The sequence below is a fragment of the Mya arenaria genome, chromosome 9, assembly GCF_026914265.1.
Source record: "Mya arenaria isolate MELC-2E11 chromosome 9, ASM2691426v1".
NCBI lineage: Eukaryota > Metazoa > Mollusca > Bivalvia > Myida > Myidae > Mya > Mya arenaria.
In genome coordinates, this window is record NC_069130.1 from 48,521,970 (window position 1) to 48,548,694 (window position 26,725).

Genomic DNA, 26,725 nt, shown 5'->3' on the forward strand with positions numbered 1-26,725 from the left:
ATCTAGGCATACACAAGCAGATATTCAGGGCCCCTTCCCTCTTTTCCCTCCCACCCTAAATAAACTTACCCTGCCATGGTAGAAAAGTATTCATGGATTACACAAGAATGCATCCTTTCGTTTTTTGCTGGGTAGAAACAAGTACTGTTGTCCCATTTTGAGAAGCCATGAAAAAGTTCCCATTTTGGGGAATAAACCCACAACCTCTTTGATGAGAGGTAAAACCTAGTCCACTGTACCACTCTAACTCTGATGAGGATTGAACCCACAACCTCTTGTGTGAGAGGCAGGCACCTGAATCACTAGACCACTCTCACCCTGATGGGAATTGAACCCACAACCCTCTTTGGTGAGAGACAGGCACCTGAATCACTAGACCACTCTCACCCTGATGTGGATTAAACACAAAACCTCTTTGGTGAGAAACAGGCACCTGAATCACTAGACCACTCTCACCCTGATGTGGATTGAACACAAAACCTCTTTGGTGAGAGACAGGCACCTGAATCACTAGACCACTCTCACCCTGATGTGGATTGAACACAAAACCTCTTTGGTGAGAGACAGGCACCTGAATCACTAGACCACTCTCACCCTGATGGGAATTGAACCCACAACCCTCTTTGGTGAGAGACAGGCACCTGAATCACTAGACCACTCTCACCCTGATGGGAATTGAACCCACAACCTCTTGTGTGAGAGGCAGGCACCTGAATCACTAGACCACTCTCACCCTTATGGGAATTGAACCCACAACCTCTTGTGTGAAAGGCAGGCACCTAAACCACTAGACCACTCTCACCCCTTACAATTGGTAGAATGCCACAGCACTGTGCTGTAAATTTTCAAAACTGATAAGCCAATAGTGAGATTAACCCAAAGTCACATGATAACCCTTGAAAAACAAAATCCACATGGACTTGAATCCAATATTACATTGTGAAACCAAAAAATGGGTAATCGTTGTGGGCGGTCTTAATTTGATTTAGCGTCAAGTCAATTTGCTTACATTTCCGTCTATTTAGCATTTTGGCATCAAGAATATCTTTGGCCAATACCGTAAAATGATAAAGAACGTATCTTTCAGTTGCAGTTCAAGCTTGGTACAGTTTATATATGCATCTACGTTGAATAATGATATATTTGCATTGTATTGCAATTGGCTAGACTTGATGGATCGTATAGGTTTTACAAGGAAATTTAGACAGAAAGATTGTATATGTTTTAAGGAAATTTAGACAGAAAGATTGTATATGATTTACAACGAAATTAAGACAGCAACTTCTATATTTATAGGGCTTTTACGTACATCAAAAACCATTTACTCAAAATAATACCTTTGTTGTTTTGTTCTTTGACATTCGTTTAACTTCACGATCAGGTTATAATTTAGCGTAAGAGTTTAGTTTCAATCACAGAAGTTGTTTCGTAACTATTTTGTACCATGTTGTTAAGGACAACATTCAATAACTAGCATGACTTTTTTTGTGGTATAAGTGAATTACCCGCATGATAGTTATAGAATGGTAACACCCTTTCTCTTGTAACCATTTTGATATGGGAATTAATGTGTAGATTAAAAGAAAGAAAATGCTCTGAAATATGGTAGAAATAATTTATAATCTACTGCACCCACTACCTGAGTAATTGTGATTGTACACAATGCGCAGGGAGCAAAAGTTCCATATTGTCAATCAAACGTCATTTAGAAATATCGCTGTTAGATATCTGCACGCTACTGTTATGTACGCTAGCTTGCAAATTAAGTAAGTACCCCTGGTGGGGATTGAACCTACAACTTCTTTGATAAGAGGAAAACACCTACACCACTTGACCACTCGGCCACTGACAGGCATTGAAACCTATACCACTAGACCACTCTTACACTGAATGGGATTGAACCCACAACCTCTTTGATGAGAGGCCAACACCTATACCATAAGACCACACTAACACTGATGGGAATTAAACCCACAACCTGGTGGATGAGAGGCGGCCACCTTAATAGATTCAGCACTGGCCATTTAATATGTCAAGTAGTCTCTAAATAGAAATAGTCTCTAAATAGAAATAGTCTCTAAATAGAAAAAGTCTCTAAATAGAAAAGGTTTCTTAATGGAAATAATCGCTGTATAGAAATATTCTCTAAAATGAAATCTTTTTCCAATTTGTCTGTTTATTTGCACTCAATATGAACAGACATATTAGTTTGTATAACTTTTTACATCATAGTTGGCAGTTTATAGTTATGTTTTTCAAGTATGATGTGATTACCCCTGACAGAGACTGGCACCTTTGTTTTTCACCTCTCTATAGAAAATATACATTCTATGTGCCTAGTCCTTTGTAAAGATAAGACTAGATGTTGTAATGTAAGGAGTTATGACGTCATTTAACCAATGATATACGATGTTACAAATATCTGCTTTTCTTTAGTACAATTTTTGTTGTATTTTGTTTGTTATATTTCTTTATGAAAAAAAACGCTCAATTATTGCAGAAGATACTGGTAATTTTTAACCATAGTGAATAATTATTTAATATGTAAATATAATTATTGATCACATTCTTCTTGTGTTTATGCTGTATGAAGGCAGGATAATCGAAAAAAATACCTAGAAGCACTTCATGGAATTTGCTCGCATGCCTTACTGTGTTCATACAGCATAAATGCAAGTAAATATGCAATAAATCCTTAAATATTCTGTAAGTACTGTAAACGGTGAGGTTATATTCGAGGCACTCCTTTTAAAGAAAATTTTAAAGCACAGATTATATTCCTCCGATCACTCCTATATCGTTTGTTTTGAATTTTACCAACTCTTTATGCCTCTCTGATAGCAGTAAGTGACGAGAGATATTGTATTTTCCCTCTTCTTCAATACCCTCAGCTAGCTGACTGGCTAGCTACCGTTTTCATCTTGTAAAGTGTGTGTGGCGGCCATCTTGGTTTATATTCACACTGTAAACATACCGGGTTAAGTTTTCTCTGTTTAGCACGTTTAGTTAGTGACTTGTGTCCGAGTTTGTGTACTTATTGTGTTTACTGGATTGACCACAGTGTGTTCAAGTTACGTCAGTGTTTCATTGATTGTTATTGTGTCGAAATTGACTCTGTTTTAGCAAATATATGCTCAATTTGTTTCTGAAAATATAACCTACTTGACAATGTATGGAAACTAAGCCATTGGCTGATACATAAAGAAAGTGGTGAAGCAGATGTTAAATTTGTGATTTGCTGAAGGAATTTTGATAAGGTATGGAAAAATATTGCTTTAAAATGTATTTATTATGTTGAAAACAGGCATTTTTTGACAAATTTATATTTTTCTGTCTATTGTTATTGAGTTGTTTCCCTTTGGTTATATTCCGACTCTTCTTGGTTTGGGATTAAAGAGGCAGGAATGAGTATATTTCAGTTTAGTGGGAAAAACAACTTAACTGAAAAGCCTGGTTGTTAGTTTTATTGTTATGGAAGTTATTTGAATACTTTTTATCTATATTATTATTTATAAGCAAGCATGATAATAATTTTTGTGAAATAAATTTTTAAGAAATTTTGATTGAAGTGGTATTCATACTTTTTTAGTGTAGTGTGTTTGGGTAAAACTACCAAATTTGTTTTAACAATATTCTAGGTCAATTTGGTTCAAGTCTAGTATCAAAGCGCACTTTTTAACTAACTGTTAGTTTCTTTATTTTAAGTTTGATTTGTGAAAAATACATACTTATACTGGAAGACAACCCCCAATGATGGTAAAAGAAAGTATGACATACACATGAATGTACAGCAGTCTGCTGCAATTTTTCCTTCATCAAATTTTATTTGAGGCACTATGAGTTGTTTTGTTTTAATTTCTTTTATTTGTCGAAGGATAAATGTGTAATCAAAAGTTTGATTGTGTTTCTGTTTATGCAGTTTTCAAGTTATAGCAGGAAAACCAATTTCACTGTGATTCGTCTTCAGAAGTAATTGTATGAAACTTCAAGGCTTCGGAGGACGAGAGTAGTCTTGTGTATAGGTGTCTGTATGCTTCTAGCCCAAGAGATTGTGATGTTGGGTCCCGTCAGCTGGGGCGTGCTGTTTTAATAAAATCCTTAATCAGTCTTAGTCAGTCTAAGTCGGTCTTAGTCGTATTAGAAATTAAGCTAATATATAGTGTTATATTTTCATTTTTTGCTTTATTCATTTATGAGATCAGCTATTGAAGTGACTAAGATCCTTGAATTAAAGTCACAGGGGCTATTGAAGTGACTAAGATCCTTTAATAAAAGTCTCAGGGGCTATTGAAGTGACTAAGATCCTTTAATAAATGTCTCAGGGGCTATTGAAGTGACTAAGATCCTTTAATTATAGTTGCAGGGCTATTTAAGTGACTTAAATCCTTGAATAAAAGTCTCAGGGGCTATTTAAGTGACTAAGATCCTTGAATAAAAGTCTCAGGGGCTATTGAAGTGACTTAGATCCATGAATAAAAGTCTCAGGGGCTATTGAAGTGACTTAGATCCTTGAATAAAAGTCTCGGGGACTATTGAAGTGACTAAGATCCTTTAATAAAAGTCTCAGGGGCTATTGAAGTGACTAAGATCCTTTAATAAATGTCTCAGGGGCTGTTGAAGTGACTAAGATCCTTTAATAAATGTCTCAGGGGCTGTTGAAGTGACTAAGATCCTTAAATAAAAGTCTCAGGGGCTGTTGAAGTTACTAAGATCCTTAAATAAAAGTCTCAGGGGCTGTTGAAGTGACTAAGATCCTTAAATAAAAGTCTCAGGGGCTATTGAAGTGACTAAGATCCTTGAATTAAAGTCTCAGGGGCTGTTGAAGTGACTAAGATCCTTTAATAAGTCTCAGGGGCTATTGAAGTGACTAAGATCCTTAAATAATAGTCTCAGGGGCTGTTGAAGTGACTAAGATCCTTTAATAAAAGTCTCAGGGGCTGTTGAAGTGACTAAGATCCTTAAATTAAAGTCTCAGGGGCTGTTGAAGTGACTAAGATCCTTTAATAAAAGTTTCAGGGGCTGTTGAAGTGACTAAGATCCTTAAATTAAAGTCTCAGGGGCTGTTGAAGTGACTAAGATCCTTTAATAAAAGTTTCAGGGGCTGTTGAAGTGACTAAGATCCTTTAATAAAAGTCTCAGGGGCTGTTGAAGTGACTAAGATCCTTTAATAAAAGTCTCAGGGGCTGTTGAAGTGACTAAGATCCTTTAATAAGTCTCAGGGGCTATTGAAGTGACTAAGATCCTTAAATAAAAGTCTCAGGGGCTATTGAAGTGACTAAGATCCTTTAATAAATGTCTCAGGGGCTGTTGAAGTGACTAAGATCCTTAAATAAAAGTCTCAGGGGCTATTGAAGTGACTAAGATCCTTTAATAAATGTCTCAGGGGCTATTGAAGTGACTTAGATCCTAGAATTAAAGTCTCAGGGGCTGTTGAAGTGACTAAGATCCTTTAATAAAAGTCACAGGGGCTGTTGAAGTGACTTAGATCCTTTAATAAAAGTCTCAGGGGCTGTTGAAGTGACTAAGATCCTTTAATAAAAGTCACAGGGGCTCTTGAAGTGACTTAGATCCTTTAATAAAAGTCTCAGGGGCTGTTGAAGTGACTAAGATCCTTGAATTAAAGTCTCAGGGGCTGTTGAAGTGACTAAGATCCTTTAATAAAAGTCTCAGGGGCTGTTGAAGTGACTAAGATCCTTTAATTAAAGTCACAGGGGCTGTTGAAGTGACTTAGATCCTTTAATAAAAGTCTCAGGGGCTGTTGAAGTGACTAAGATCCTTTAATAAAAGTCTCAGGGGCTGTTGAAGTGACTAAGATCCTTTAATAATAGTCTCAGGGGCTGTTGAAGTGACTAAGATCCTTTAATAAAAGTCTCAGGGGCTATTGAAGTGACTTAGATCCTTGAATTAAAGTCTCAGGGGCTGTTGAAGTGACTAAGATCCTTTAATAAAAGTCTCAGGGGCTGTTGAAGTGACTAAGATCCTTTAATAAAAGTCTCAGGGGCTGTTGAAGTGACTAAGATCCTTTAATAAAAGTCTCAGGGGCTGTTGAAGTGACTAAGATCCTTTAATAAAAGTCTCAGGGGCTGTTGAAGTGACTAAGATCCTTTAATAAAAGTCTCAGGGGCTGTTGAAGTGACTAAGATCCTTTAATAAATGTCTCAGGGGCTGTTGAAGTGACTAAGATCCTTAAATAAAAGTCTCAGGGGCTGTTGAAGTGACTAAGATCCTTTAATAAATGTCTCAGGGGCTGTTGAAGTGACTAAGATCCTTTAATAAATGTCTCAGGGGCTGTTGAAATGACTAAGATCCTTGAATTAAAGTCTCAGGGGCTATTACAGTGACAAAGATCCTTTATGAAAGTGACTTAGATCATTTAAGCAAAGTGACTAAGATCCTTTAACCAAAGTGACTAAGATCCGTTAACCAAAGTGACTAAGATTCTCTAATGAGTCATTGGGTGGGTATTTTTTTCTACACAAGGGACAGAGATAAGCATTGATTCATTAATAAGCCTTTCACCATTAAAAGGTAATGGTTGTGTGTAACCCTTTCATGAAAATATCGACCGGTTAAATGCTTCTAAACCATGCGTTTTTTAAATAAAAAATAAAAGATCTTAAAAATTTCAAATCTATACAAGCTTTAAAAAAGGTTTCAAGGTTAATGCGGTAGTTATTTTTGTTATCGTTATTATGTCGTATTTTCCATTAAATTATGGATAGTATAGTCTTAACATCAGAGTTTGAGGTACGCTGAGATAAATTTTATCTGTAATATTCCACTCATTTCAATAACTTTTTCCGTATTCTTGAGATTTGATGAACGAGTTTAATGCTATGGCGCTTATCCGTAAATAATGTGTTATCAAAATCTTGAATAGATTACATTGGTTTACGTTTAAATGTTAACTGATTAGGACATAGGCTGTTGACAGTTTCTAAGTGAAGAGGGATGATAAGCTACCTGTAAAATTGACTATCGAAATGAAATAAATCATTAAGAAAAGAAAGGGTTTGGTATTTGAACAAGCCCAGAAAGATTCCCGCCCCCACCCACCTAACTTGTAGGGTGTGTGTTTTACTATGAAAGGGTTTATTTGGCGGGATAAAAAAGGTTTGTGGAATTAACGTTTTGAAACACTCTGACCTTTAAATTAAATTTCACATTGGCCACTTTTTACTTGTATTAGCAAGGGAAATAACTTCTGCTTTAATAATTGTAGGGTTATGCCCCTTTTTTGACTGATAAACAACAGCACTCTCGTAAAGCTGCGGATTGATTATTCCGTTCATATTGCAACTTTCAACCCCTTTCCAGATGCCATTGTAACTTTATATACCTCTCCTGAAGGTTTGGAGATGGATAGGTCACATCCAGAATTTTTTAGTGGGTCAACTCAATTGTTTAAGGAATTACACTTAACCAATTCTCATATTTGGAGCATTGGATACAATTTGACATTCTGGGCATCTAAAAGCTGTTCATTTGTTCATGAACACTTAAGTGATGACAGAATTAAAGAAAAGCATTTCTTCTGCATTTGGTAGTTCATGACCTGAGTATTATTTTTAGCCCTCCGGTAGTGATATCTTATTATTACGAAATTAAAGAAATGTGGGGAGGGAAACGACAAGTGAACAATTGTGGCCTTGCTGAAAATCTCACATGTTGCTACAAAAAAAATCAACTTTATGCACAAGTTGATACCTCTGTTACTGACATTTATGTGGAATATTTTTCCATTTTCATAATTTGCTTTTTGTTTTCGGTTGTCAACAAAATACAGTATTCCTCAGAAATTATTTCTATCATTGTCAAGATCTGTTGTAAGACAAGTAGTCTGAGGACTTAGGCCACCTAAGTTGTTTCTAATAGGCAAAGATATATTGTGATATGCTCAGTCAGAAAAAGTAGTTCCCTCCATATGTGAATCTCACGAGGCGAGAAAATTTCGGAACACCACTAGCAAAATACAGAAAGCTTCTGTACTCATAAACGAGCCTTCTTTTGCTTTTACGACTTTGGATTATTACCAGACTTGAGTTAAAATATCTGAATAATTGCTATGTTCTTACCAAAAAAAATCCATTTATCACATTCGGTCTATGATATATAGGTGAATATGCATTTCCGAAACTGCATGAGCGGAATAACACAGTTATATGCCATTAATTCTTTATCATAACTATAATTTTACGACATTTTTATGTCACTCCAGCCTAATGAAACTTGGATGCAGTCTCATAAAGTCGATTCGTGTAGGATATAAACTGAATAAACGGGGAATTAGTTAGGGTAAAATAACGATCTATAAAAGTGGAGGAAACATGCATGCTTTTGATGCAAAGAAATCTTGTATGATGTATACAGAGTTTTTGAAGTCAGCGTGTTTGTTACCGTGGTGTTAGGTTCAATGGCAGTTATAACAGCAAGATTCGTCTCATATATGTAATGTTATTACATGAAACCAGGCATGATTATGATTATTTCACGGTGGTATGCCTGTTATGCAGCTGCATGAAAAGCTGTTAGCCAGGTCTTTATAACAGGTCTGATATTTATCCGGCCTTTGCCAGAATTCCGCCCAGGGGGTGTCCTGAGCTTTGCGCAGATCTGATTAGAATTTCTTTCGGGTTTGGGGGTGGGGGGTGGCGGTAGGGGCTTCAAGCACTGAGTTTTTTCATACGCTGGTTGCGGTCCTTCTACTCAATCGATCAACATGTTATTTTATATCGCTGTACCATATTATCATACAATTAAAGGCTTATTATTTTTATATAAGATTTTAATTTAAAGGTGTCTGACTGACATTGAACAGCGAAGGTTGAGCTAAAAAACAAGTAGGAACATATTTTAACAGGCCTGACTCTGTTACTAGAACTTCTGGACTGGAGTCTCGTCAGAGTTTGAAAGTACTGAAAATCCTTTAAGGCCCCAAACCCCTAGCAGAACAAAATTTCAGGACTGGCCTTCAAGGCTGTATAAATACCAGGCTTGGTATAATGTTTTGGTTTATATGGAAAAGAGTAATAATTGTATCTATAAAATAGACTTATTTACTAAAACAAAACAGTCCCCTGGGGATCCAATAGTCTTATAGACCAATTATTTGCGGGGAAAAGTGTCATGTTTTTTCTATATTTTTCCTTTGGGTAGGAAAAGTGAATCTTGATGCTTAAATTATGCGCTATTCAGGTTCCCAATTACCCTGATCCCCTCCCTCACCTATCCCACTGCATCTGCTAGTGAAAGTAATCTACTTTGGTAATATGAATAGGCTTTCCCTGATTTTGAAATGTTTAAATCAAAGCATGTAAACCAAAATGTACAGATGTCAGTGTTTAACGTTGTACCCTTAGATAGCCTTTTAATCAGGTTAACCTTTTGAAAATGACCATATCAAAACAATTGTCAGACCAACAGTTCGGTTACTTAATTTGGAATTTAAATGGGACCAATTTTTGTTGGTGATAAACGCATGGTCGTGACAACTTTCTACCGGGCTTCATGCCACCTACAGTTGTGTGAATTAAGATTGTGTCACTTGCTAATTGTCTGATTTGAAAGTGAAATACATAATGTTGTCACATCGGTGTCAGTTACGAAAATGACATTTTAGGTTAACGTTTTTTCTTAAGATGTTATATTAGTCTCAGTGATTGTTTCCAAAGTAAGGCGGGAGACACTGACTTCAGTTTCAACTTTTTGTGTGTGTTTTTGCTTTTGGCTGTTAAATGAAAGTGAGAGTTTTAAAATACAATTAAAAGTAATCTAAGTATTGAGTATAGTTTTGGCCTCAGTTTCTCAAAATGTCTATATTGTAACAGTACACTTAAGTAACTTATTTTAATTATCAAAATTTTACAACATGATATTATAGGGAGAGTCGGGTTTAGTAGGGTGGAGTGGTTTCATGGTTCAGATGTTTCCCCTTCCCCCTCAATAATACCGCCTGAACCCCCAACCCCACCCACACACCCCCCCACACACACTTACACACACATAGGTAGGACAAATTAACAAATTAATGTTCCCTAGATGCAGTTTGTTGGCTCAAAAACTTTAACATTGGCCGTTTCCAAAACATACAAGATATTTATCAGTTATAATAGGCATATGCTTGACAGCGTCTCTGCCTTGCAGGGTGTAATTAATTTGAAACTTGGTACCCATGTTGCTGGAGACAATGCTGATGTGTAGCAAGTCCCATAACTCTGGTTTTAATAATTGTCAAGTTATGCGCCTTTATGGCCGAAAAACTAAAGCGCATCTGCTTATGATGCCGTTGTCAGATAAAGCGCTCAAAAGAAAAAGCCGTTGTCTCAGCTACAAATCTGATATTCTAAAAATGGATAAGTACATTTTAATTGAATAAATATATAAACTACATCTGATGAAATATTTTCGTGCTTTTAATAACATGAATTACCATCTAAATATTTCCCTGAAATTCAGATATCAGATATTCATGAGGTTTTCATGGCATTATCAAATTATTTTAATGCATTTATTTAGTTGGTTATGAAGTTTAGAGAATTATCATGATCGTTTTCAACATTAATAACCTGTTTGTTACCAGACCGAAATGTGCAATTTAGATTTTTAACTTTACTTTATGGATTCTAGATAGCGCTGTTACTTATATTTGATATATCTAGGGCAGTTGATTGTATTATAAAAATTGCAGTTCAAAAGAAATGCACACCTTTAAACAGGTGTGGATAATTGTAAAATGGTTGCAGACGCTATAATAAATGAATTATAAAGTTGCGTTTTCAAAAGCATTGATGAAATACAACCCTAACCTAATGATGGCGTGATTATTACTTGCGGATGCTGATGTATAATCAGGGTATGGGTATTTAACCACCTGTTTTGGCCAAGTTTGCAAATTGTACGCTGCTGGAGGCCATTTGATCAAGACTTCTAGGAACGGTTTTGTTTTTTCCAAGGAAATATTTTTCAAAAGTAGTACTGCTCTTTTTTAAAGGGGCTAGACACCAGATGGTCTTAAAATCAGCAAATGCATTTTTTTTTCTCAAATAAGCCTAGATTTGTCAATTTGAGCTTGTAGGTGGCCGATTCATTAAAAACTTAATGCTAAAATAATGAATGCAACAATAATGTTGCTGTCTCATTTGTGTTTCCCCGTTTGAAAATGGGGGTGTGCTACCAATATAATTTGATAGTCCATAAGAGGCACAACTACAAATGCGAACGCAGTACAGTGACATCAAACATGACTGGAAAATCCTGTCTGACTGTTTTAGTTTGAGCGTTATATCATGACATCAACCTCAGTGCAAAGTTGCAACGCTCACATGAATGCTTTGTTTAACTAATTAACTAAGCACATTTTGCTAAGTTGATTTGCAAACAGTTGTTAAGCCCAACAAAAAGATGGAGAGTTTTGATTCTACCAAGATTGCTTCATAGCAGCTTATAGCTCTACGAAATAATTATTGAGCTTAAATGAACGTATAATAGTACGACCTAACCTTTGTTTTATTGGTGTATTTTCAGGGTGAGCTAGTCGAGTATTACTACTTCTGGAAAAAGACCCCAGCGGCAGCTTCCAACCGACCCCACCGTCGACATCGAAAACACGGTGTGAAACGTGCCACCACTAGATCACAGCGACCGGCCAGCAGCGAGTTCTGTAAGTTTTATTAAGGAATGAATTTGAATATTTGAAAATTGTGCACACAAACACAACACACCATCAACATCAAAAACACTGAGCAATGCACCAACGAAATTATTGACTTCACATTTTCAAATTTAAGGCCAAAAAACATAAAAAACCTTCTACAAATTCATCTCTTCTTGGAAAATATGGTCCAATGTATTGGACAAAGTAATATATTGATAATGACTGACAAAGACTACATCATTGGCTATAAATGATCAGAGAAATATTCAGTAAATGTGAAATAGTTGTGCTTCGGTGTTGAATTATTAATGCTAATACGCACAGTGATAGGTTGTGGCATTTGTTATTCCGACAATCGTAAAGTAACGCGAAATTGAATTTTTTCGATTAAGCATAAGTACCCATGTAGCTTTATCTTCTGTATTGATTAGCGATGGAAAACTTCTTCGGTTGAGGTGTGGTATTTTAAAGAATATGGTGCACTTTATGAATAAATAAAGTGTGTTATGGGCGAGTAGTTTATGGTGGAATACCTCAATACTGGGATATGATTATATAGCTTAATGCTGGAAATAACTCTTGGTGGCTGGTAGTGGTGTTTATTAATGCCAGATGGCTGTAGTTGGTGCTGCTGTTGCTATCATTGCTGATACTGATGATGAGGACAAGGATGATGATGATGATGATGAGGATAATGCTGAGGATGATGACAAGGAGGGGGAGGGGACAAGGATGATGATGATGACAAGGAGGGGGAGGGGACAAGGATGATGATGATGATGATGATGATGATGATGATGATGATGATGATGATGATGATGATGATGATGATGATGATGATTTAGTATGAAAAAATTGCCTAGTATCATACTTCAGTTCTGCCAAATATATGTGATATTCACCATTGTTGCCTCACAAGTGTGATTGAAGTCGGAAATATTCTTAACTTATCCGAGTCATTTCCTGTACTGTTTAATATTTCCCACAATGCTGTCATTTCCATCATGTGCGTATAGTTCCTACACAATTTCCCAACCCCATCGTGGGTTTAATGCTGGAATGTTCCTTGTAAACAAAGCCTGGATAAAGCCCTAGAGGGATATTTCATAGATTATGGCTGCGTTGCGTCGGATGTATAAAGAGGTATATTTCCTTTTATGGCCGTATGCTTGTCTGCATTGATTGCCCAGGAGTTGGCGAGTTGTTGGCTGAAAGAGAAAAAAATCTCCGTATGGTTTTTAAGCTGAGGGTAATAGCTGAGTGATGTGTCATTTTTTGTTTGAAATGTATGAGTGAAACTTTTAGGGTTGATACAAGGAAGATGGAAGATAGTTGGTTGATCTTAAGAGGTTTTGACACAAAAAAGAAAATAGATATATATGACTGATATTAAGAAGTTTTGATACAAGGAAGGGAGTAGATATATGGCGGATATTAAGAGGTTTTGATACATGAATGGGAGTAGATATATGGCGGATATTTAGAAGTTTTGATACAAGGATGGGAGTAGATATATGGCTGATATTTAGAAGTTTGGTACAAGGAAGGGAGTAGATATATGGCTGATATTTATAAGTTTGGTACAAGGAAGGGAGTAGATATATGGCTGATATTTATAAGTTTGGTACAAGGAAGGGAGTAGATATATGGCTGATATTTATAAGTTTGGTACAAGGAAGGGAGTAGATATATGGCTGATATTTATAAGTTTGGTACAAGGAAGGGAGTAGATATATGGCTGATATTTATAAGTTTGGTACAAGGAAGGGAGTAGATATATGGCTGATATTTATAAGTTTGGTACAAGGATGGGAGTAGATATATGGCTGATATTTATAAGTTTGGTACAAGGAAGGGAGTAGATATATGGCTGATATTTATAAGTTTGGTACAAGGAAGGGAGTAGATATATGGCTGATATTTATAAGTTTGGTACAAGGAAGGGAGTAGATATATAGCTGATATTTAGAAGTTTGGTACAAGGAAGGGAGTAGATATATGGCGGATATTTATAAGTTTGGTACAAGGAAGGGAGTAGATATATGGCTGATATTTATAAGTTTGGTACAAGGAAGGGAGTAGATATATGGCTGATATTTATAAGTCTGGTACAAGGAAGGGAGTAGATATATGGCTGATATTTAGAAGTCTGGTACAAGGAAGGGAGTAGATATATGGCGGATATTTATAAGTTTGGTACAAGGAAGGGAGTAGATATATGGCGGATATTTATAAGTTTGGTACAAGGAAGGGAGTAGATATATGGCTGATATTTATAAGTCTGGTACAAGGATGGGAGTAGATATATGGCTGATATTTATAAGTCTGGTACAAGGAAGGGAGTAGATATATGGCTGATATTTATAAGTTTGGTACAAGGAAGGGAGTAGATATATGGCTGATATTTATAAGTTTGGTACAAGGAAGGGAGTAGATATATGGCTGATATTTATAAGTTTGGTACAAAGATGGGAGTAGATATATGGCTGATATTTAGAAGTTTGGTACAAGGAAGGGAGTAGATATATGGCGGATATTTATAAGTTTGGTACAAGGAAGGGAGTAGATATATGGCTGATATTTATAAGTCTGGTACAAGGATGGGAGTAGATATATGGCTGATATTTATAAGTTTGGTACAAGGAAGGGAGTAGATATATGGCTGATATTTATAAGTTTGGTACAAGGAAGGGAGTAGATATATGGCTGATATTTATAAGTCTGGTACAAGGAAGGGAGTAGATATATGGCTGATATTTATAAGTTTGGTACAAGGAAGGGAGTACATATATGGCTGATATTTATAAGTTTGGTACAAGGAAGGGAGTAGATATATGGCTGATATTTATAAGTTTGGTACAAGGAAGGGAGTAGATATATATTGATGATATTTAGAAGTCTTGTACAAGGAAGGGAGTAGATATATGGCTGATATTTAGAAGTTTGGTACAAGGAAGGGAGTTGATATATATTGATGATATTTAGAAGTCTTGTACAAGGAAGGGAGTAGATATATGGCTGATAATTAGAAGTTTGGTACAAGGAAGGGAGTAGATATATGGCTGATATTTATAAGTTTGGTACAAGGAAGGAAGTAGATATATGGCTGATGTTTAGTTTGGTACAAAGAAGATAGTAGATATATGGCTGATATTTAGAGGTTTTGATACAAGGAAGGAAGTAGATATATGGCTGATGTTTAGTTTGGTACAAAGAAGATAGTAGATATATGGCTGATATTTAGAGGTTTTGATACAAGGAAGGAAGTAGATATATGGCTGATGTTTAGTTTGGTACAAAGAAGATAGTAGATATATGGCTGATATTTAGAGGTTTTGATACAAGGAAGGGAGTAGATATATGGCTGATATTTAGAGGTTTTGATACAAGGAAGGGAGAAGATATATGGCTGATATTTAGAGGTTTTGATACAAGGAAGGGAGTAGATATATGGCTGATATTTAGAGGTTTTGATACAAAGAAGATAGTAGATATATGGCTGATATTTAGAGGTTTTGATACAAGGAAGGGAGAAGATATATGGCTGATATTTAGAAGTTTTGATACAAGGAAGAGAGTTGATACAAGGAAGAGTGTAGATATATGACTGATATTTAGAAGTCATGCATTTAACATCCTTTGTTGTTGTTTTTCATTTGCCTAATTGAAAAGCATTTAAAGAAAAAATGTAAATAGGTTATCCACTTACAACCATAATGATTCTAAAACACAGTCATCTGTTTTCTGCGTTAACGCACGGAAATGAGAATGACGTATTAATACGAAAACTGTAGCTGGCAAAATGAATGAGAAAACGGAAAAAACGAGCTGAACAATTTATTCATCCTCGGGAGTTCGTTTTCTTGGAGGAATAAAAGAAAATTGTAAATGGTTGACTTGAAAGAGAAAGGCCTCGCTGAATATGTGCGAGTAATTGACCGTGTGATTGTCAGATGATATGATCATACAGGAATTATCAGAGGAAATGCGTACTGGGGCTAGGTTTTTTTTTAAGCTATTAGTTTTATAGCAGTTTTACAGCGAAAAATTGAATAAATGATTTCGGCATACACATGAGACATTCAAATGTATTGTTTTTATGGCTTTATTGTCTTGGGAGTCCATTAAGGTGTGTAAGTCATTGATTCTATGGGGTATGGTTGTGATAAAAAGAGTCTTATTAAAGTTGTCCTGAAATCTAAATTATAAGCACATATTTAGCTTGTCTGGATAAAAGGTCATATATTATTATTGTGGTAGGCTTTGGGTTGTTTTTGTCTTTGTCTTAGTCTTTGTTTAAAATCTCTAACCTTGGCCTTTAAATTGAGGATATAACCTTGACCGCAACTTGAGGATACAATCTTGACCTTAACTTCAGAAAATAACATTGGCATTAACTTCAGGATATAACATTGGCCTTAACTTTAAGATTTAACCTTGACCACAACTTCAGGATAGAACCTTAACCTTAACTTCAGAATATAACATTGGCCTTAACTTCAGGATATAACATTGGCTTTAAGTTTAAGATATAACCTTGACTTCAACTTGAGGATACAACCTTGACCTTAACTTAAGAATATAACATTGGCCTTAACTTTAAGATATAGCCTTGACCTCAACTTCAGGATATAACCTTGGCCTTTACTTCAGGATATAACCTTTGCCTTAACTTCAGGATATAACATTGGCCGTAACTTCAATGTATAACCTTGGCCTTAACTTCAGGATTTAACCTTGGCTTTAACTTCAATGTATAACCTTGGCCTTAAATTCAGGATTTAACCTTGGTCTTAACTTCAATGTATAACCTTGGCCTTAACTTCAGGATTTAACCTTGGTCTTAACTTCAATGTATAACCTTGGCCTTAACTTCAGGATTTAACCTTGGTCTTAACTTCAATGTATAACCTTGGCCTTAACTTCAGGATTTAACCTTGGTCTTAACTTCAATGTATAACCTTGGCCTTAACTTCAGGATTTAACCTTGGTCTTAACTTCAATGTATAACCTTGGCCTTAACTTCAGGATTTAACCTTGGTCTTAACTTCAATGTGTTTTCTTGGCCTTAACTTCAGGATGTAACCTTCATACAGGCCTTTAAACTTCAGGATATAACCTTGGTCTTAACTTCAATGTATAACCTTGGCCTTAACTTCAGGATTTAACCTTTGCCTTAACTGCAGGATGTAACCTTCATACAGGCCTTTAAACTTCAGGATATAACCTTGGCCGTAACTTCAATGTATAACCTTGGCCTTAACTTCAGGATTTAACCTTGGCTTTAACTTCAATGTATAACCTTGGCCTTAAATTCAGGATTTAACCTTGGTCTTAACTTCAATGTATAACCTTGGCCTTAACTTCAGGATTTAACCTTGGTCTTAACTTCAATGTATAACCTTGGCCTTAAATTCAGGATTTAACCTTGGTCTTAACTTCAATGTATAACCTTGGCCTTAACTTCAGGATTTAACCTTGGTCTTAACTTCAATGTATAACCTTGGCCTTAACTTCAGGATTTTACCTTGGTCTTAACTTCAATGTGTTTTCTTGGTCTTAACTTCAGGATGTAACCTTCATACAGGCCTTTAAACTTCAGGATATAACCTTGATTTTATCTTCAGGATATAACCTTGATTTTAACTTCAGGATATAACCTTGATTTTAACTTCAGGATATAACCTTGATTTTAACTTCAGGATATAACCTTAACCTTTACTTCAGGATTAAACCTTGGCTCTACTTTCAGGATATTCAAATGAAACTTGATACACATTTATTCAGAGCAATTACCATTATATGGATTTAATAATTCTTGCGTTAAATACCATTTTTTTTATTGATAAATAACACACAAGTTTTGGTTTTCAATCCAGGCGCACTTGTTTTGAAAAAATGTTCTTGATATTTATTCTGCTTAAGGCAACGATTGCATTGGTTTTGTTCAAATCTGTGTTTTTTATCCGATTTCAAAATGCACTTCAACTTTTTTTAATTGCTCGGCAGCTAATATAGAGTCAATCTAACGGCCAAATGACAAATTATTGTAAGCAATTAATTTGTTTGCTCTGCTTATTTAAGTAATATGTCATGTGCGCGTATCTGACACTTATTGTCTGAGTTTTTCAATGTAACTGTCATCGGTCTTAATTAAAATTTCACTAAATAGCTACCACTGCAGTTTTATCACCACATTAATGATATCACATTGCAGTAAACAAATTAATAATCCGAACATAATTAAATAGTTTACTAATTCTGTGTGTTTCAAAATTAATATTTCATTCATTTAGAATAAATGAGTGGATGTATAGGCAATGTTCTAAATCCATTCTGTTTAATCCATAACTGTTTTTAAATGTGCTATTTTGGTTTAAACAACTTGAAAAACATTTTTATTTACTAGTTTTATTTGTTATTCTCTCAACTTACAATATTTTCTATAGTTAAATTTGCTATTCTTACAACTTGTAAATTTTTCAGTGGACCTGAGTTCGAGCAGCAATTCGGACAATGATTCAGAGGACAGCGATGGATTAAGTGGCTTCCGTTGCCAGAATTGTCTCGTTACTGGTAAGATGATAATGAAATAGTTAACCTTATCTTTATGCCGATTGCAGGCTCTTAAAGCTGCACTCTCACAGATTGACCGTTTTGACAACTTTTTGTTGTTGTTTTGGAATGATCCAATTTTTGCGTAAATATTTGGAAACCAGTGATATAAGACTGCTGACAAAAAATCAGACTGCAGTCTTTCATAAATAAAATTGAAAATTGATGTATTATGGCTAAAAGCGTTACTATAATGCTTTAAAAAAAGAAAAGGTTGTTTTGACTATAATTTTTCAACCATTTAGGATCTGTTCTTTTGTAAGTTTTATATGGCACATTTAAAGACATTGATGCCAGCCAGGTTCAGCTGATTCTGAGACAAAAATTAAAATAAAAGTCAAAACGGTCAATATGTGAGAGTTAAGCTTTAAAGCAATCACTGGGCTTGAGATTTGTATAGACACCCGTGCCTTTAAAGAAGCCCTGGGTGTCATATCTGGGGTATTATCTTTGATTCTGGGATGTTAACCATTCTTGCATTGACTGCTAATTTAATAAGAAATAATGCGTCATTTTATCAGCTGCCTAACTGCTGATATCCTTCACATATATATATTCTAGTGTAATATAAGTAGGTTACACAACACCAATTTTATCAGCCACAAATTTAACAAGTTCCTTCACGCACAATGGTCTTATAATCGCACTGAAGTGGCGCTTTTATTTGTACATATAATGTGCACATGAAACCTGCAGCTGTAGTGTTATGCCATTTTATTCATGACAATTTAACAGATAATGTGTATCTTAAGCACATTCTTCAAATCCTATACTAGAAACAGCTGCATTTTACATGTATTTTACATACCATACTGGAAATACATAATTGACTTTTATGGGGTTTTTTCAGAAATGCATAATTCATATCACATATCTTTTTCCTTGGATTTTTCTTAAAGGTATGAAGAATTTCCGCCTCATTCGACAATCACATTATCTGTTCATGGCGTAAAATTGTGTTGCACATTTTTCATCAACTGTCTGAGCTTTTAACACATGAGTTGTCGTAATCCCTGTCTAATTTCGCAATATTGAAGCGGAGACCTTTTAAGAACTGTTCAATTCGGGAGGGTAAACCAAGCGGAAATTCCGCACGCCATTTTCTTCACAATGTGGACTGCTTTCGTACTGTATTTATTCCCTGAGTCTTAGCGGGTAATGATTTCCCAATGAATTTTAAATTGGTTTATGTCTTGTGGGGAAACGTCCTCAACGCTTTCGTTTTGTTTGCAAAAGACTTGACCCTACCGCCCTGGTTTTTAATAATGGCAAGAAAATAACAGGAGGCTCTGACTTTTGAAGCAAAAGCAGCTGAAAAATACTTGATCAAATAAGAAAGGCACACAAAAGGTTGAATTTGTAAGACGAATGCATCGTATAATTTTAAAACATCCTTATTGCTGTGTGCATTGTTTATTTAAAGGTACTTGATGTTCAGGGTAGGGGTACCTGACTTGACTGTTATTTGGATGGCAGTTAGAATTGGAAATAGCATCTTGTGTTACCCCCAAAATTATGCATTTTTGAAATTTATTTTTATTACTCATTAATTGAAGTGTAAGACACTTTTAATACACTTCTAATTTAAATATATACATAAAACTTTAATTGAAAGCTTCATCTTTTGAATGCAAATTTCTTGAAAGAAAACTAATAATTTGCATAAAATTAAATCAAAGAAAACTGAATTACGTTTCTGGCTTGAACTTTCAGAAATCGAGTACAGTAAGATCGTAAAGAAGATAAAAAAATATCGGTTAACTGGAAACATTTTTGAAGTTTTGCTTGACACAAAAATGTCAGTAGTGTCTCACAATTGTATACTTGATATTTAGAAGGCTCTATAGGAAACACAATTTGGGGATAGTTATGGATTATCTGTCTCGGGAAGTGAGAGGGACAATAGATAGAATGCGCCGTCTTTCACGATCCTCTTTCACGATCCATTTCTTCGCTGGAAAATGTAGTTCTGGTCTGATTCTGAAGAGGCAGACAATGGAAACAAATATGGTTGATGTGGAATTTGGTTGTTGTTTTTTTGCGTAGTAACAATTGAATTTATTCGCTGTCCCTTATATAAATGTTATGTGAGAGAAGTCATGTATGACTTATAAGCTAAGTTTGGTTTTCCAGTGTAATCATAATTTATTGAAAAAGTTGGTATACAGTGAAGATAAATTTTGTGACAAATTTCATGAAGTTTGCTCAGATATGCATATTTTGTGTGAATTTAATTAGGACTTGGTTTGTTGCAAAAAAATTATTTGATTGTTGTTGTTTTTTGTCACGAATGAAAGATATCAACAGATTGCTGCATTGTCTGGATAAAACAAGCTTTGTTTTCAGAAGTTTTACTCCAGGAAACAATGCATTTATTTTTTTTAGAAGAACTTAAGTTTGGTTTCTTTGAACATGCTTTGCATAGACAACAGACATGTTTCAGGTTTCGTAAAATCAATAAAACAAATCCATCATAATTATTCATTCTGTAAGCATTGTTTTATAGGGCTTGAAAATGATAGCCATTGTTCGTCATAAAGTATGATTTAGGAGCAAATTCAAATTTCAGTCAAAAAACTATCGCAATATGACGCAAAAGTTTTTGTTTTTTTCGTTGATATGAAAATTATTCTTGTAGCTTCAAAGAATGGTTTTTGTCATAAATTAGAATCAATGTAGTAATACAAGCCAATACATATCTCATTCTTTATTTCCTTTATCATGAAAAAATGATTTGTATAAGCTTGAGGCAGTGTGTTACGGTGTGTTTCTTGATCAGAATCAAGAGCAAGTCGCAGTTTTGCTTGGAAGCCTTGAACGATTTTACATGATATGTTAACATTATCAGTGAATTCCAACATATTGAAAATCTTGGCTTAAACAGTTTTTAGGGGTTTATTCAATAAGCAATTTAAAGCGTACTTAGATTTAAGTTTAAAAAGTTAGTGTTTTGATTGGCATGTATATTTAGCTGACCAATAGGCTGAATGAAATCACTGAGGCATGTCTACGTATAAGAAATAGATCCATTTTGAATACTAGCTCTGGCCCACTATCAAGAAAGTTTTTTCATCATTCTGCGTGACAAAACATTCATTTAAAAAAAAAACACACACTAAAATTTCAATAAAAAGCACTATATTTAATTTGCTGCAATTTTTGATTTCAGTATCTAAGGACTGGAATAATGTCGGGAAGCCCTGTCAACGCTGTACAAAATGCCGATTATTCTTCAAGAAATATGGCGTGGATCGCCCAATCAGTGGAGATTCTCCCTACTTCCAGCCACTACGCGATGGGGATATCAATGGCACGCATAGCATGTTGACGCGCCAACATCGCAACTCTGTGAGTATAATAAAATACATAGCCTTATTTTGTGACTGTATAATTGTTATAATGCTTATATAAGCCAACAATGATGATTACAATCATGTTTGTGGTCTTGGTAAGAAATTCTGATCACACATCAACATACGGTTTAGAGTGAAGATGATTATGCTGTTGCTGTTGCTGTTGCTGAGGACGATGATGATTTTTTTTGGATTGGGGAGTGAAATCGAAAATTTATTTAACTGACTATTTTATCTTTCAGACCGATTCCAAAGAAAAGAAAAAAGGCAGTGCCAGCGAGACAAGCGTCGATAATCTTGATAGTCCGTCAAGCGACTCCAAGAAATCCCTCGTTCCATCGTCACCATCTGCGCTTAGCACATGCAGTAGTAGCAGCGATAGGGACAAGAAAAAACGACTGGTAGGAAATCAATTGTAGTTATTTATTTTGCTAATGTTTTGCTTGATAGTGAAGTTTGCAATGCAGGCTGATATAATTATATGTGAGTCTATCTCACGGTATTTGGTGTCTTAAAGAATGTGCCCCCCGGTTGGGCTGGAATCGTTATCCTCTTGGTTAAAAGAGGCACATCTCAATCAGAAATATAGCATGAAATCAGCTAAGTATACTGAATTAAATATGGTTCTTTTATAGCAATTATTTTACCTTGTGCTCTTAAAACTGTTATGGAGAAGAAGAAAAAACAAACTGGTTTTTGAGAAAGTGTATGATTTTCAACTATTGTTAATCTTGGTTAAAGCCTGTGATGTGAGAATATATATATCATTGAGACTTCTATCATATAATATTAAGGGCATGTCTTAAAGCATTATGTTCTGTTGATTTTCTGCTTTGCAAAGCAAATAGAAGACTATTGATGAGACCAAATTGTTTGCAAACACTTGTTTATGAATACTACCTATGTCTGTTTAGGAATAATCCATACAGATATACAAATACAGCCTTTCTGTTATCGAGTTTCATTGATGAGTTTTTGTCTCTTATTTTACAGTCTGAAAGTCCAGATAAAGAAAAGAAGCGAAGACACGTCGGTTCCGACGGTGAAGACAAATTCCCTAAAAGACAACGATCTGTGAGTTTTGTTTAATTGAAATTGGCCAATAGCAAAAGCAACTTTAATTTGGTAGCAGAAAAAGGTGATTTATAAGTACAAAAGCCTAAACCTCTATGTTTTGATTAACTTTGCTGTGAATGACTGAATTAATGTCTGCTAAACAAATAGTCATAAACTTGACTACTTATCTCAAAGACATGTTAATCAATAGTTTCCCTGAAGAAAATTGTATTGTTTTACAAAAGTATATAAACCTATTTTTGTATGATGTTCAGGGTCCATCCGAGTCTGACTCCCTATCTGACAGCAGCATATCTGGTGCCGAGGAAACTCAGAATGAGGCAGATGAGACAAATGCAGACGATTTAAGCTCCAGTTCCCCACCCACTAGTCCAAGCCCTGTCGATTTGGATAAAGACAAAGTGCCAATACCTGTGGAATCGACAATAAGCGGAGAAAAACGTGCCGAGCTGCCTCGTCCCGAACCTGAGTACCCTTCACCGAATCGGCCACCAATTGAGACGAGCCCGCTGATTCCGCCACATTTACCGCCAGGCGGTCATATTCCGTTGGCTTCGACACATATTCCACAAGGATTTGTTCCACTACCTCCACTTCCAGCTTTTGTGTTTCCACAAACGAAATATCCCCCACCCCTGGAGCCGATTTATCATCGACCCCCTCAGGTGAGCGAGGCTTCAACGTCGCCCATACCGCCCCCGTCAGTGTCGGATACCGATTCTCGGAGCGAAAGCTCAGAATCAAGAACTATTGCGTCTTGTGAAACTAGGACTGAGCCATGTGCCAGTGATGTGGGTGTGAATGGTAATAATAGTGGTGTAGAGTCAAGAGAACCTTCTGTGATATCCGGACCCCGTATTAAGGAGGAAGTGATTACTCCGCCTCCATCGCCAATTAAAGTCTCCATTAAACAGGAGCCCATCGACAGTTTAGACTTCATGTCGAGTTTAGCTCAGAATGTCGGTAACAGTGAAACCAAACCTGGTTTGGACAGATTCTCAGCAAATAAAGACATGTGTTCTCCCCTTTTGACACCAAAACTAGAACCAATGGTAGTGAATTCGCAATTTTCAGGATCGTCATCTAGTTATCACCCACCGCCCTTACACAGCAGTAACCATAGTAATGCTGACCAGCCCCGGGCAGATATGACCTTGCAGGCTGAGGTCAAAGTTCAACAAGAACAGGGTGAAAGTCAGGGAAGGGAGAAAGGTCAACTTGAAGGTGAAAGGTCAGAGGTAGAGTTTGAGGAAGAAAGTGATTCTGACCGGGAAGGGACACTGACCCCTGGGCCGGTGCCAACCCCGTGTAACAAGGAAATCCTCAGGAGCAAATCAGCCATGTAAGTGTTAAGGTTTTTAACCAGTAGAAAGAAAAGTTTAAGATATATATGCCAACATCTGTTGACTGGGTTGTAAGCATATGCGAGAAATAACGACACAGCAATTAAACACATGCAATGTTGCATACCTTTGAAACGAGTTTTATTTCGCAGAAAAAAAATATTTAAAAGTGTCTTAACTACTCCTATGCAACATTATACTTGTAAAATTTTAGACCTAATAGAATTTAACTGCACATGTAACAGTAAGTTTCTAGAAATACTAGACCATAGGGAATAGATGGTTTTTATTATTGAAAGATATTGCCTAGTATTTATGTATAATCTGTGTTAATTTCAGATTTATCAAACTGTTAAACCGTGGTGAGTACAACTCCTGTTCGCGCTGTGATCTCATGTTTAAACCCTTCCCGGACTCCAAACTTGCAAAGAAACGGGAACATGGCGATCGCAAGCCTACCCCTGCTTCAACGCCAGCTAAGGATGATGTTAAGGTATGAATATCCTTCAATGTATATATATCCAAGCAAGCTGCGTTAACTTTATAGCTTAATTTAATTATATTATTATATTTGAGTGAGAGTTCAAAAGATTGTAGCTTTGCATGAAAGTAAATTATAATGAAGGAACATTCATTTCTAAAAATTGACAAGGATTACAGAAATGTGTAATTGTTAATGCCGATATTTATTATAAAATTATTGTGTAAGCATTTCTGTAATGAATTATTTCAGAGAAAGATGGAATCACCTCGTCCAAGTCCACGTCCAAGTTCAACGTCAGATGCACAGGTTGTGAGTAACGTTCCGCCCTCCCATCATTCCCATGGCGACCGGGTAACGCCGAGGTCGTATCCTGATACTCCAGCCCTGCGACAACTCTCGGAATACGCTAAGCCCCATGCACTTGGTAATTATAATATTGATTACTTAAATTTAAGTAATAGAAAGTTATTGTCAAATGACAGCCTGTACAGAATTTGGTAAAAAGATGTTATTTCACAATTGTAACAAAAAAAAAAAAATCATGTTTGGTGAAATGCGCTATTTCTGTGTGCTATGTTTGGTTTTGTTTGATGGTTCTTATGTGTGTAAAACAGTAAAGTTCACATGTTACAATTGTTTTAATTCAGCTGTGGAGAATTTTTTACTTGAATGGGTAAACTGGGACAGTTTTTTGCTCCAATTTTGCAGCATTCGCAGGCTTTCAAATCAATATTTAAAAGAAGAATATATTCCACTATCAAACTTTCATATATCTTTTCATTTGTATTTTTCAGCTGGCCAAGATCCGAGGGGGATGCCTGGTTACCTTGGTTATCCATTTATGGACCCGATCCGTATGGCGACCATGTACCCACCAAATTCCAGGGAAAGGTTGGTGTAAGAATCGTTTAGTGTTAACTTTTTCATTTAGTGTTAACTTTTAGGAAAAGTAGTTCCTTTACACTTTTATAAAGTAATAAACTTACAATATCAATGGATGCGTGCATGACTGTTGTAATTCTTTATTTAATTTCAGGTTGTTACTATAGTATTGCAACACCCCTCGAAATGTACATTCTTTTAATATCTGGAAAAATAGTTCCTTTTTTTTCTAGAAAAGTATTTTTTATGGAATTTAATTATTTCAGTTATTCTAAGAAATGAGATTTAACATTCGCCATATCTGTTAAAAATATTCATATAAAACTTGGTAATTATACGTTGCTAGGAGATGTTTAGTTATGCCCCTTTCTGCGACTGATAAACAACAGACAAGAGTTGGTTTTCTTATGTACAAAAATGTAAACAATAGTGGAATATAAAGTTAAAAGACTGCAGTTAAATCTTTGTAACAACTTAGTTGGAATTGAATCACCTTTTAAAAGTTAATTTATTGCACCAGCATCCCCAAAACTCCGCTAATTTTAATGAACTTTTTCATTCTGATTTACTTTACCTCCTATGATTGAAAGACTAATTTTTTCCAAATCATTAAGTCTTATAAACGAGAAAAATAACATATTCAGTATAACATGAACTTTTCTATTCCAGATTGGAATTAGAGCTTGAGAGAGATAAACGGGAACGGGACGCACGGGAACGGGAATTGAGGGAGCAGGAGTTACGGTCCTTGGAAATGCGGGAAAAACTCAAGGCGGAAATGGAGATGAAACCTCCAGGTGAATATTATATTAAATATAATTATAATTAACATTATGATCAAAATGACAATTTTTCGGAAATATCCAACCAAGATATTTCTTGGTGCAATTTTTTGCCTTCTTAAGGCAATTTCTCATTCATTTTCCTTAAACATTTATAATATTTTCCCATTTTGGTAAACACAGTTTCCATGAAGGAATAAAAATGCAATGTATTTCCTAAAAAACAAATGAGATTTTTACATGGCCAGATCTAATACAGTTTAGTGAGTGCACAAAAAAACAAAACAGTTTTATTTGCTATGATATAAGCTATTTTTGTATGATTTTGTATGAAAACCTATCATCCAAAAGTCACTGCCAACAAATTACCAACACCTATTGGCTTTGGACATCTGCTTATTTGTGAATAAAACTGACGCGTTCAAATCCTATTGATGTGTGGGATAGTAAGCTTTTACGTAACAGATCTCAAATTTTTCTCAAGGTCTAAATAGAAATGTACTTTGACCCTTTTGTTTGAGAAAAATATTATTTTT

General features: G+C 35.5%; 1 protein-coding gene across 6 annotated transcripts in view; it reads left to right on the forward strand.

Moving 5' to 3' along the window:
- The window catches only part of LOC128202998 (arginine-glutamic acid dipeptide repeats protein-like), a 100,105-nt gene that overhangs the window by 67,783 nt on the left and 5,597 nt on the right, over nucleotides 1-26,725 (forward strand). For 5 of the 6 annotated variants that reach the window (XM_052904218.1, XM_052904221.1, XM_052904220.1 and 2 more), the window contains 10 exons: nucleotides 11,524-11,659; nucleotides 18,140-18,229; nucleotides 21,438-21,616; nucleotides 21,864-22,022; nucleotides 22,615-22,695; nucleotides 22,953-24,040; nucleotides 24,381-24,534; nucleotides 24,775-24,949; nucleotides 25,320-25,422; nucleotides 26,077-26,204. In XM_052904218.1, coding sequence (XP_052760178.1) covers nucleotides 11,524-11,659; nucleotides 18,140-18,229; nucleotides 21,438-21,616; nucleotides 21,864-22,022; nucleotides 22,615-22,695; nucleotides 22,953-24,040; nucleotides 24,381-24,534; nucleotides 24,775-24,949; nucleotides 25,320-25,422; nucleotides 26,077-26,204 — 2,293 coding nt within the window. The remainder of the gene's footprint in view (nucleotides 1-11,523; nucleotides 11,660-18,139; nucleotides 18,230-21,437; nucleotides 21,617-21,863; nucleotides 22,023-22,614; nucleotides 22,696-22,952; nucleotides 24,041-24,380; nucleotides 24,535-24,774; nucleotides 24,950-25,319; nucleotides 25,423-26,076; nucleotides 26,205-26,725) is intronic. The other variant, XM_052904219.1, reaches the window with a different exon arrangement.